Source organism: Gekko japonicus, unplaced genomic scaffold (genome assembly GCF_001447785.1).
Source record: "Gekko japonicus isolate JY-2015 unplaced genomic scaffold, Gekko_japonicus_V1.1 scaffold1400, whole genome shotgun sequence".
In the NCBI taxonomy this organism is placed as follows: domain Eukaryota; kingdom Metazoa; phylum Chordata; class Lepidosauria; order Squamata; family Gekkonidae; genus Gekko; species Gekko japonicus.
In genome coordinates, this window is record NW_015166462.1 from 172867 (window position 1) to 185397 (window position 12531).

Consider the following 12531-nt stretch of genomic DNA (forward strand, 5'->3'; position numbering starts at 1 on the left):
CCCCCCGGACTCCTTTCCCCAGACAACCCAGGAGACCTTCCGCTCCTACCAACCGGCATCCCATTAAGAGCCCACCCCAGAACCCCTGGCTCCCCGACTACTTTCTGCACGCACAGACTACCTCTTCTCCCCCCCTCCCCGGGAACCCACAACATGCTCAGCTCGGGCCTAAGGAATGTGCAGGCCACGCGTATAAACATCCCCGAAGATTTCAGTGGGCTCTGATGTTGGCCCTTGGAGCTAGTGAGGAGGAGGCTCCCGCGGATTGGGAGGGGGCAGATAAAATGCCAGGGAAAGCTGCACTAGAGGCGATGCCCGGTTTTTTTCCTACTGCCTTTCTCCACCCACCCCCTCCCCCATGGAACAGGCAGAGGTTACAGCAAGTTCAGGATCTGAAGGCCATCTGGAGAGGCGGGACGGCCGCATAAATACACTGGGTCTCTTGGAGGGCTAGGGCCTGCCGTGTCACGGCGCCAAGAGCAGGCCGTTGCAACCCACAGAAGGTGGGCTTGTTTAGGGGGTGAGTGGGTTTTTGATGGAGGAGTGCATTTGCACGATCACGGAAGGTGTGCATCGGATGAACCCCATAGTTACGAAGCACAGGCTGTCAGGCACGGGGAGATGGACAGGGGCGGATATCACGCACACACTTGCATGGGACACAGTAATGAACCTAAGAAGAGCCCTGTGGGATTAGGCCAGTGGTCCATGTAGCCTAGCATCCTGTCTCACGCAGAAGACACGGCAGGGTACACGAAACGAGGGGGAAGAGCATGGAGATAGAAAGGGGTAAAGAGTGGGCAGCAGGCACCGATCCCATCCAGCCCACAGGAGACAGATGGAGTCGAATTCCACATCTGCCAGGCACATATGCGCAGCCTAGGGCAGCATGCCGCTCTGAAATGGGACTAACAGCAACCCTGTTGTTTCAAGGGCAAAATGCAATGGAACAGCCAGCTGAAGCGCCCTGGAAAGGAAAACACACCAACATGGATGGGGGGGGGGTGCGGGGTATGGAAGGATGGAGTCAAGCAAAGCAGACAGGCGCCCCTGTGGACGGAGAGGAGGGCAGGTAGGCAAGTTGGCACCAGGCAGGTGGGCGAGGGATTTGCGGGGAGGGGGCGAGCGGTCACTCACATGAACCCAGGTCCTTGGGCCCCCGGCGTTCGGGACTCTTGACCGGTCCCTGCAGAAGGCTCTTCAGACTGACCATGGTGGAGCTGGGGCCGGCCGGACCCAGAGGAGGAGAGGAGAGCATGGGGCTCGGCGTGGGGCTAGTCTGGGCCGCAGGGCGGGCCATGCCGACGAGCACAAAATCCAGGAGGAGGAGCCCCCACCGGCGAGATCCCTTCTCCTTCGACGGTGTCCGGGGGGTGGGGGGGGGGAGAAACCGAACTGAAACCAAAACCCCGTGGAAACAGCTGCAGAAACAACGATCCGGATTGGAGGCTGAGCGAGATCCACCTATTAGGTATGAACGCTCAGTTGCAGAAGGGGGAGGGGAGCAAGAAAGGTTGGGAGATTATTATTATTATTATTTTAAAGGGAGGCGCGGGGTGGCGGAGATGGCTCTTCTCCCACTAGCCTCGCAATAAGCCTCCAGGGGGCAGGCGATGGCCTCCCCCCCCCCCTCCGCCGCTCCAAATTTAGCAACCAACCGGCTCTCAGAGGGATCTCCCAGGAAGAAAGATTTCCTTGCAGGGACCGGGGGGGGGAAGAGGAAAAAAAGATAAACCAGAAGATCTGCAATCCAAAGAGATTTCCCAGGAAGAGGACGGTGGAAAAAAATATCCTAGAACTAAACGCTTCCTTCCGCAGGGCAGGTCAGCGGTGAACCTTAAAGGAGAGCGCCTTCCCCCAAACGCAGAGGCAGGTTCTCCCTCTCAAGCAGGCGATCCTTCCCCCCAAAGATCTCGCAGTCAAAGAAGCAGAGGGTGATCCCCGCTGCTGCGTCTTCCTCCTGGCCGAACCCAGCCTTTAAACGGGATGCAAAAATAACAACACTAGTAATAATAATTTTAAAAATAGGGTTCCCGTGCTCTACCGGCACTGAGAGTTGGAGGAATCTAGTCCCCCCCCCGTTTAAAAATGAAACAGAAAACAGATCTCGATGCTTCCCCAAATCCGTCTTTCCAGATTTCCTCAGCAGCTCCCTGCAGCCGATACATGCATATTTGAACAAATAAAAGTGTTTTTTAAAAACAAAATCGCTCTACTGTCCTCTAAGCACTTTACAACTATCTCCGGATCTCACCCCCCCTCCTTTTGCAACATTCGAACAGGGAGGGGCTAAGCGACACGGGTGGGCGTGACTTAGCGGAGCCTTCGCCACCAATCAAGGCACGCAAGGCGTGAGATTTGCAAACACCGCTCCCCCCCTCCCTTCTCGCTCTGTCATGTGCGCCTGCCATGGGGCAGGTGGGGCTCTGACCTAGATTTGGCCAATGGCAGCGGAGGCGATGGGAGGAGCCTGACCCAGTTTTGGCCAATGGGGAGCCGGCAGAAGGGGAAAGGGAGATTGTACAGGATTGAGAACACGTGGGCAGGCACGTGTTGCTGGTGTTGTGATGAGGGAGCCGAGCGGGGAGAAAGTTGGGATTTAAAGGGGCCGCGAGAAATTAAATGCGAAAACCTGAAGGGTAGATTGGAATCTCGGCCAAAGGGGCTGGGGAGAGACTGAGGGATTAAATCCGGAGTCAATGCCCACTGACGTTTGGTCAGAGTCAAGATACTCTTCTACTCTTTCCTCCAACAGAGCAAATTCTCCCCAAAACAATGCATAGGAATCCAAAGGATTAAACCCTATGCTAAGGTGGCGCCTGTCTCACTATGAAAAGTCACATCAGCATATACAACATGTGCCTACAAGAAAGGGACGTTTTCATTTCAGCAGCACAGCTGGGCAGCTATGCTCTCCTTGCCAGAAATGATTTCAGTACTGCTCTTAACAGTAAAATGTTCAGAACCAAGGCAGACTCTTACTAAGCCCAGTATATCTGGCCACAGGGCTGGAACGGGGAATGCTCACCTGAAGCCCACAGAGACAGCCTTCATATTTGTCATGCCACCAAGGTGGCTCGAGGTGGTGGTGCAGTCTTCTCCTCTCTTTACAACAATCCTGCGAGGTCGTTAAAGCAAAGGGTGGCCAAGGTCACCCAGTAAGCCTCAGGACAGAGTATGGATTTGAATCCAGGCCTCCCAGCCCTAGTCGGAACCATTGTGCCATATTAAGCCTCTACAAGAATGATGCAGAGCTGCCTATTATGCATCACATGGGAAGGGATTCTTCTTCTGCCAAGGGCAGATTCCCCCCACCCCCCAATCTCAGTGCTGCAGTGGAAAAAGCTGCACACAGGTTGTCGAGGGACCGGTGCACAAAAGGGCCTGGTCTGCTCTCCCAAATGAAGTTTTTTCGCTTGCGAACTACCGGCCAGGAGAGAGAAAAGAAATTACTTTGCACAATATGCAGTTAACCTTTTGGGAACTCATGGGATGTGGGGACGGGTGCAATCTTAGATAGCTATTAAGAAGGGATCAGGCCCATTCAAAGAGGCTCAGTCCATCTATGACTCTTAGGAACAGGGGCTGAATGAGTCCTCCATGTTCAAAGGCAGTAAACCTGTGAATGCAATTGCTGAGGCAAAGGGGCAACAACAGCATTGCATAGTGGTTAGAGCATCAGACTCAGATCTGGGGAACCCATGCTGGGTTCCCCAGACTGCCACTGAAACCTGCTCTCAGTCTAACTTACCTCACAGGGCTGTTGTGAGAACGGAGACAGGGAGAAAGCTGTAAGCCACTTTGCATCCCACGAGGAAGAAAAGTATGGTATAAATGAAGGAAATAAACAGGGAGAGCCTCTGGCCTCCGTGCCCCTGCAGTGTGGGCCTGCCAGAGCACTCATGTGCCTTCTGGCACCAAACAGGGTGGAACAGGAAGAGTGTCAGTGCAGGAACTGGCTAACATTCTGGAATCCTGAGGACTTAATAATATGTAACATTTGTCTGAACTTTCACTGTGTTCAAAGTGGTTTTACATAACACAATATATCAGAGCTCTTACAACGAGCCTGTGAGGTATGCCAGTATCATCCTGCTAGGGAGGGGGGTGGGGTGAGACCCAGAGGATGGCTTTCCTCAGGCCCTAGAGCGTTTGTGGCAGGGGCAAGGTGTGAACCCTCTGAACCGCAACCCGTCCTCTCAGCCACTATGCAACACCAGTTCCTTGCTCCCAACACAAAACCAAGTTGCTAACCCCCTCATGACTGTGAGCCAAGCTAGAAATTATGTAAACCGCACTAGGTGGAAGCTTCTGAAGGTCAAAGTGGAGGACTTCTGGATAGGTCCCTGTGGCTCCTTCGCCAAGCCTAGTCCCTTGTCCTCAAGAGATCAAGCGCCTTTCAGTGCTCTGTTCCTAAAACTGCAACCAAATGTGTGGGGGGAAAGGATTCTAATTCCTAAGCATCCGACCACAGCACTACCCAGAGTGAACACGAAATGTAAATAAGTTAGTGCCCGCCCAATCAACCAAACTCATTTATTCTGATTGTGAAGTTTGGGTGTTCTCTGACTGAAGAATCTGGGGCCTGCTACAAAATCAAAAACCCCTTCCTCTGCATACAGCTTCATTACCAGGCACAGATCTGTCCGAAGACACCAATAACGTTCTTGACGGCGTCTTCCCTTCCTTATAGAAAACCTCCTTCCTCTCGCATAACAGCGAGACCTGGGAGCCACTTTAAAACAGCAGGACACAGACGACAACGTGCAAAAAAGAAATCCTGAAGGTATACAAAGCAATCCCTCACAATGAAAACCCACAGGAAGGCCCCACCGGTCTGGAATCAGGGGGCAGGGTTTTCAGGCTGGCTTTGACCCCAGTATCTTCTTCCTGTTCAAAAAATAAAGTAGCAGCTCCTAGTCTCTATTCCCTTCCCTCCTACCCAAAAGGAGGCATTGGCTGGAGGAACCAAAGGACTGGGACGCTTTCAAGGAAGAGGGCCCTCTCGTCTTCCCGGAGCAGTCGACCTAGGTCAAATCCGGGGGCTGGGGGCCGTCAGGAAGGGAAGGAGGCCGCTGTCCGGGGCAGGGTCCATTATCAGCTTCTGGATCTGAAAAAGAGAGAGACATCACAAGTAGGGTTGCCAGCTCCGGGTTGGGAAATACCTGGAGATTTTGGGGGGTGGAGCCTGGGGAGAGCGGGGTTTGGGGAGCGGAGGGGAGGGGACTTCAGTGGGGCATGATGCCACAGAGTCCATCTTCCAAAGGGGCCATTTTCTCCAGGTGAACCAATCTCTTTCACCTGGAGATCAGCTGTAATTGCAGATCTCCAGCCACCGCCTGGAGGCTGGCAACCGTAGCCACAAGTTATCACATCAGGTTAAGGCCCCAAAAGGCCTGGGTTCACATCCCCACTTTGCTATTTATTTATTTTTTTTAATATGGAACGCTTCACGAATTTGCGTGTCATCCTTGCGCACGGGCCATGCTAATCTTCTCTGTATCGTTCCAATTTTAGTATATGTGCTGCCGAAGCGAGCACATCCCCACTTTGCTATGAAGTTTACTGGGTGAGCTTGGGCCGATTGCTCTCTCTTAGCATGACCTGCCTTTACGAGGATAAAGGGGAGGGGGGGGAGTAGAAGTACATACGCTACCCTGAGCTCAGCTGCCGATTTTCCCAGAAGCGGTTCAAAAACGGTTCAGATTCTGGCTCATATTTACACGATCAGAAATATCCAAGGTTGTTCCTTGAATCTGCCACACGCCACTGGAGAGGTTCATCCCCAGGCAAAAGAAAGCCCAAGTGCCTGAAACTCCATTGACTCCCATTCAACTTTCTTACCTTAGCCTCAAATTCCGTCTCCCCACCACCACCTTTGGCTCAGGGACCTGTAATCGACTCTACTGCTTTCCATGGATTAAACAATCCATTTCATCTGCAGAGATTTGCACACAAAGAAAACAGCACGTCTTGGGGGAGGGGGGAGAGCTTGTTTTCTTTTTGTCAGATGATACCCACACATGCCATCGCAGGCACCAGAAGAGGCATTCCTTCCTGGGTGGAGAGAAGGAAGAATGCCTCTTCTAAGAAGGCATCTGCTGCCCAGCGGGTTGCAATTGCTTACTTTAAAAATAAACAAGATGTGTTTTTTTTCCACATTTTGCTTCCAGATTAAACACACAATCTAAAATGAATGGGATGTGGCGAGGGGGTTGACTCGAGACTGCTGAATTTTAACTGATAATGAAGCTTAAAACAATGGATCCACCCGGACTGAATCGAGACCTAGGTTTCCTGTCTTGTTACCAGTGCTGATTTTTTCCATGCCTACTACCTCTCTGCGTATCACACGGAATCTAATCATGCCTGCTATTGTCATTCACCTGCTAATGTCATTCGGCATCTGAAATCAATCCACTTTCCAACATATAGGTCAGACGGACTCACATTCCAGCTGGACCTGAAGAAGTGAGCAGTGAGTCACGAAAGCTCACACCCTACCACAAATGTTGTCAGTCTTTAAGGTGCTACTGGACTCTTACTCTTCTACAATAAAAATTGTTTGACTAATGAGTTGCAAAAATCAATCATCTGGTTCATATGCACTAAAGTGGAGGTGAATCAGGAGGGCTTGATCTTGCCAGGGTGTGTGTGTGTGTGTGTGCATCTTCCAGAACCCCCCCTTCAGCTTCCAAGTCATTCCTTGCAGATGTTAACAAATCCTAGGAGCCCAGAGGGGCCATTGCAAGTTCAGCCACTGCTCTCCCTAGAGCAGAACAGGCAGGCCTTCCAAGTTGCTATCTGCGATCTTTACCTTCTGTGTACAAAAGCCAGGATGGTTCTGCCAAATCCCATTAATTACCACTGTGAGTCCTTCTCGGGTCACTGCAAGTTTGCGAGAGAATTCAGTCCATCACAAGAAATACCCGCCCTCGGTTTCATTATTTTATTGCTGCATTTAACAGTAAAGCGGCTGATCCCCATGCCAATCATGGGGGGGGGGGGGGGACAGGCCTATGAGATACGTAGGCCTTTTTACACAGCTGAGAGATTCCTTACATGCAGAAAAAACATGACTTTGTAAATTTGCTGCTCCCCCCCCCCTGCAAATGCTGGTGAGAAATGAGCGTGGAAGAGTTGTCTCAGTGCTTAGTTCTTGTGGCCCTTTCTTACACACCCAGGGAAATACTGATTGCCACTTTGGGGTCAGGAAGCAATTTTTCTCCAGGTCAGCTTGGCTAGAGGCCCTGGAGGGTTTTTTGTCATCTTCTGGGCATGGAACAGGGGTCACTGGGGGTGTGGAGGGGGAGGTCTTTGTGAATTCCCTGCATCGTGCAGGGGGTTGGACTAGATGACCTTGGAGGTCCCTTCCAACTCTATGATTCTGTGATTCTACAGCCAGTTGAGAGTTCTTTACTGGAGGGTAGAGATGGGGAAGTCATCCTGCTCAAGCCCTGAGATCTTATGGAATCCTAGAGGAGGGGACCCATTTCCAAATCCTTTCTCTCTCTCTCTCCCTCGTAATCTCTCACAAGCTCCCGGCAGGTTGCTTTATCTAATACAATACCTAATAGTAAGTGGGTGGTGTGTGCCAATCGTGAAGGCAGGTGTTGCTCCATACTCAGGGAACTCTTTGGTGTGCAGAACAGCATGACTGTACCCCCACCCCATACCAGGTGATGAAGGATGAGCAAAACATTGAGAGGTTAGTTACATGAAAGGGGGGGGGGAGTGGGAAGAGGTGATTGGTTTGCTCAAACCCTTAAAAACTAGTATCCTGTAAGGTTTGGGATCAGGGTGAGATTTATCCCCCCCCCCAATGTCTAACAGGCCCCCAATTTGTAAACTTGCTAGGATTACAGTAAAATGAAAGTCAAAATACTTGTGATTTTACACTGGGGGCTCTTTCACTTGTCCAAAAAACCTCGGCCCACTGCGCTGAAAAGCAAGCCAGATGCTCCCATGACAAAAAAGGAATGTTATCCTTGGGGGGAAACTTGTAGAGGTCTGTATGTATGTGGCTGCCAGACTTCACTACAGGTCGTACGGCAAAGGGGGGGGGGCAGACCCAGGTATCCGCGGAAGACCGGAGAATTACCTCTCGGAAACGGGGGTGAGCAGCATCTCTGACCAGCTGCAGGATCAGACCTTCGCTGGTCGTAAGGAAAGCACCGCTCTGACGTAACCTAGACAAGGCCACAATCCTGTCCACTTGGCTGCAATGGGGAGGCAGAGAGGGAAATAAAACACAATGTTGATGGGAGGAAAGAAGGAAGCAAGTCGGCATCCCCACGGCCCCAGATGGTGAACCCTTCCTGCCCCGCCAGTCACCTGCGAGAAGAGCAAGCGTCCACCACCACGTGAACATCCAGTCCTCGCTCCATCACATCCAGCGCTGTGCTCTGTGTGCAAAGAAAGGACGTGTTGCGCCCAAAGAGGAAAGGTGTGGGAGTCCTTACTTTCCCCCTGCTACATTCCACCCCCTGGTGGGAGTAGCTGTGATCCACCCCCTAGTGGGAGTACCAGCTGCCCAGACAAGCCAGGTCGGTCTCTCTCTCTCCACTCCTTTATGGTCACTCACCCCCTCCTGACTTCTATGCATTTGGGCATGCCACTCAAGAGCCATGCATTTCCCAAATCTTAAGGCCCAGGGGTGAATGCAATTACTGTGGCTTCCCTCTGGCTTTCTGGTCGGAGGAAGCAAGAAGGGGAAAAAAATATCAAAGTGCTTTGTTCTGTAGGTTTTCAAGAATGTGGAAGTATTTTATCAAGCCCAGGGTACTGATTACGGCCTTCTCCTGGCTTGGGGAGGGGGAGATGGGGGACACTGAATAAAGGGCCAGAGCTGTGGGGCTTCTCTGCAGTTGACTCGCTGGGCCAAGCCACGGGCCCATCTTCCCCGGCCTCAGGCCCTGTACCCCACCGTCCCGCATCACCAAGAGGCAGGCCTCTTGGCCCGTACCATGATGCAGGCCTGCGTCTCAATGCCGCACAGCAGCACGGACTGGAGGTTGGGGACAGCAGCCATCTCCTTCTCCACCTCTGGGATGATCATGCTGAAACACGTCTTGGGGTATTTCCGAAGTTCTTCGGCCCCTAGCTCCGGCACCGTTGGACCCAGCCCTTTGGGGTACTGCTCAGTCACCACCGTCGGGATTTCAAGCGCTTTGGCAACCTGCAAGAGGAGGAGAGAGCGGGACTCGTCTGAGAGGAAGCAGGATTCGTGACTTCCTGTATCAGAAAAAAAAAGGCAGAACAAAGTTGGAGTCCAGTGGCACCTTTAAGGCCAACGGAGTTTTATTCAAGGCGTAGGCTTTCGTGGACACGCAGCCCTTCCTCAGAGACTCCAGAAACGGAAGTCGCCAGTCCATACATATAGGTAGAGGGTGGGCAGCAAATGAGCACACAGCATAATAAAGGTATTTAACAAAGGACCCAAACAGGAATAACAAGCTTAGGTTACCATTGGTTTGGGTTCAATCTTGGGGGGAAACCATTGTGAAGGAAAGAAATATGTCAAAATTGGAGACTGATAGGCAGTTGTTGTTGTTGTTCAGTCACACAGTCAAGTCCGACTCTTCGCGACCCCATGGACCAGATCCCGCCAGGCCTTCCTGTCTTCCGCCGTCCTCTGAAGTTTGCTCAATTTCATGTTCGTTGCATCTATGACACTGTCTAACCATCTCATCCTTTGCCGTCCCCGTCTTCTTTGACCTTCAATCTTTCCCAGCATCAGGGTCTTCTCCAGTGAGTGCTCCCTTCTCATTTGCTGGCCAAAGTATTTGAGCTTCAGTTTCATTATCTGGCCTTCCAGGGAACAGTCAGGGTTGATTTCTTTGAGGATTGACTGATTTGATCTTCTTGCAGTCCAAGGGACTCTCAAGAGTCTCCTCCAGCACCATAGTTCAAAAGAATCTATTCTTCGGCGCTCAGCCTTCCTTATAGTCCAACGCTCGCAGCCATACATGACTACTGGGAATACCATTGCTTTGACCATGCGGACTTTTGTTGGCAGGGTGATGGGCAGATGTATCCTTAATTGTGGAATGCTGAGAGGAGCTGACTGAGACCCTACCGTTACGCTCCCTCCGTCTCCTCTCGAGTGTGGAGGTAACCTTACAGCATCTTCTTCTTTGAAGTGGGGCAATGGGCTGCATAGAGTTATCTCCCTTGTCCCCAGACCAGAGAAATACATTCCAATCTACCATTCCAAATTGCATTACCTTCTAATACTCATTACATCTACTATGCTAATCTATGATTCCAAATAAGAAATAAAATAAAAGGAGGACTTTGTTGGCCTTAAAAGGTGCCTTAAAAGGTTCGGCTGCTTCAGACCAACAAGGCTACCCACCTGAATCTGTCTTTGGGGGGGGGGTGTTATTTTCAGAAAATGATATTATACTGTCCCCATGTGCCCAACTGTAGTACTGCAACTGGGCAGCTCAAACTTGCAGTTCTTGGGGACACAGGGTCATCGCTTTCTAGTGCTTGCAAGCAATATACCTGTCTCTCTCCCATTCTGATCCCACCTCCAAAGAGTGGATGGTCGTGAAGGATTCCTTTCTTTCCCCATATGCACAGTCAGAGAAACAGGACGGCAGTTGTGGCCCAGGGTGCACCAAAATGATCAGAGGGCTAGAGCAGAGGCCCTATGGCAGTGAGGGCGAACCTTTTAGAGACCGCGTGCCCAAACTGTGACCCAAAACCCACTTATGTATCACAAAGTGCCAACACGGCAATTGAACCTGAATAGTGAGGTTTTACTTTAGAAAAAACAACTCATACATTAACTTAAGATGATCCAAACAAAGTATCCCAATCCCAAATGCTTTCATTTACTTAAAATTATTTGGCAGAGAATTCGACACTTTAATAATGGTCTGGGCCTGGCTGGGGCGATGGCACGCATGCCCACAGAGAGGGCTCTGAGTGCCACCTCTGGCACCCGTGCCATAGGTTCGCCACCACTGCCCTATGGGAATCAGCTAAAACGCTTGGAGCTGCTTAGCTTAGAAAAAAGACGAGAGAGGGGAGACATGTCAGAGGTCCATAAAGTTGGGCCAGGTGTGGAGAGAGCTTCCAGGGGGAAAGCTTTCCTCCCTCTCCCGTAATAGTAGAACCTGGGGTCATCCACTGAAGCTGAAAGGTGGTAGCTTCAGGACAGACTAGAGGATTTCTTCACAGAGCACATAATTAAACGGTGGAACTCACTGCCACGGGATGTGGAATGCTCCCTCTAAGCTGTGGAGTCTTGTGAGCAAAAATTCCACTTCATGAGCTGCTGGCAATAAAGTTGTGAGCGAGTGATTTGACGACTGCATAAATTACTTTGCTCTGGAGCTATCCCTCCTGAGCTAAGACAAAAACGTGTGAGCTGGGAGGCTAAAAAACTGTGAGCTAGCTCACACTAACTCAGCTTAGAGGGAACACTGGTGGTCAGGGCTGCCAACCTGGAAGGCTTTAAAAGGGGAGTGGATAAATTCATGGAGGACGGGGTTGTCAATGGCTGCTAGTCATGATGGGCATCACCTTCCTCCAGTACCAGTCTCATTTCCCTTCTAACCCATCTCTGGTTCATTTTGCCAGTTTTTGTAGCAAATGGTAAAAGCACCTGCTAAGTACCCAAACTATCCTCCGGCACAGGAAATAATATGATTCTGACAGATGTACATAGATTCTGATGCAACATCTGCAGGCACCCATTGGACACCATCTACGCCAAATAAAACCCGAAACACATTGGAAACTAATGTTATTGTTATTTTAATCAACTTTATTTTATAGTCTACTTTTCTCCCTGACAACCAAGGTGGATTACACAGCATAAGTCAATGCAACCAACAGGAAGAGACATCAAATGAGATATGTCATAGGGCTGAGATTGCAGAAATCTGAAGCAAAGCAGAAATCGGAGCGAAGAGTTCAGACTGAGAGCCAGCCTGGTGTTGGATGAGGATCTGGGAGACCCAAGTGCAGATCCCCACTCTGCCATGGAAGCTTGCAGGGCGACCTTGGACCAGTCACATGCTCTCAGCCTGACCTACCTCACAGGGCTGTTGTAAGGATAAAAGGAAGGAGAGGAGAATGTTATAAGCCACTGTGGGTCCCCACTGGGGAGGAAGACAGGGTAATATAAGTATATGACACGACATGTTAAACAAAGCCGTAAATGGTATTACGTCAACAGAAATACAGTGCACTGAGAACAAGATAATGCCTTATAGCAAGAGATAACACATCCCATACACGGAAGTAAAGTCCACAGACCTGTTGCCTTCTCTGAAACATCTCCTGAACCACTCTGTTATAATATAGCCCGACCACATTCATTAAAAAATGCTCTCCTGAACAATTCTGTTTTACATAGTTTACAGAATGCCAAGAGTCCAAATCGCAAGATGTCATAGTCCTGCTGTACACTGCATTGGTCAGGCCGCACCTGGAGTACTGTGTGCAGTTCTGGAGGTCTCACTTCAAGAAGGATGTGGACGGAATGGAGGGGAGGAAGAGGAGAGAGATGGGGGT

General features: G+C 50.7%; 2 protein-coding genes across 2 annotated transcripts in view; both read right to left on the reverse strand.

Moving 5' to 3' along the window:
* Positions 1–1376, reverse strand: part of DBP (D site of albumin promoter (albumin D-box) binding protein) — an 18784-nt gene extending 17408 nt beyond the window's left edge. Inside the window, exon 1 of the mRNA XM_015412063.1 lies at positions 1138–1376. Within this exon, the coding sequence (XP_015267549.1) occupies positions 1138–1300 (163 nt within the window). The 5' untranslated portion in view covers positions 1301–1376. The remainder of the gene's footprint in view (positions 1–1137) is intronic.
* Positions 1377–4558: 3182 nt separating this feature from the next.
* ISOC2 (isochorismatase domain containing 2) overlaps positions 4559–12531 on the reverse strand; it is a 16819-nt gene continuing 8846 nt past the window's right edge. Inside the window, 4 exon segments of the mRNA XM_015412071.1 lie at positions 4559–5110; positions 8102–8219; positions 8335–8405; positions 8966–9178. Of these exon segments, the coding sequence (XP_015267557.1) occupies positions 5033–5110; positions 8102–8219; positions 8335–8405; positions 8966–9178 (480 nt within the window). The 3' untranslated portion in view covers positions 4559–5032.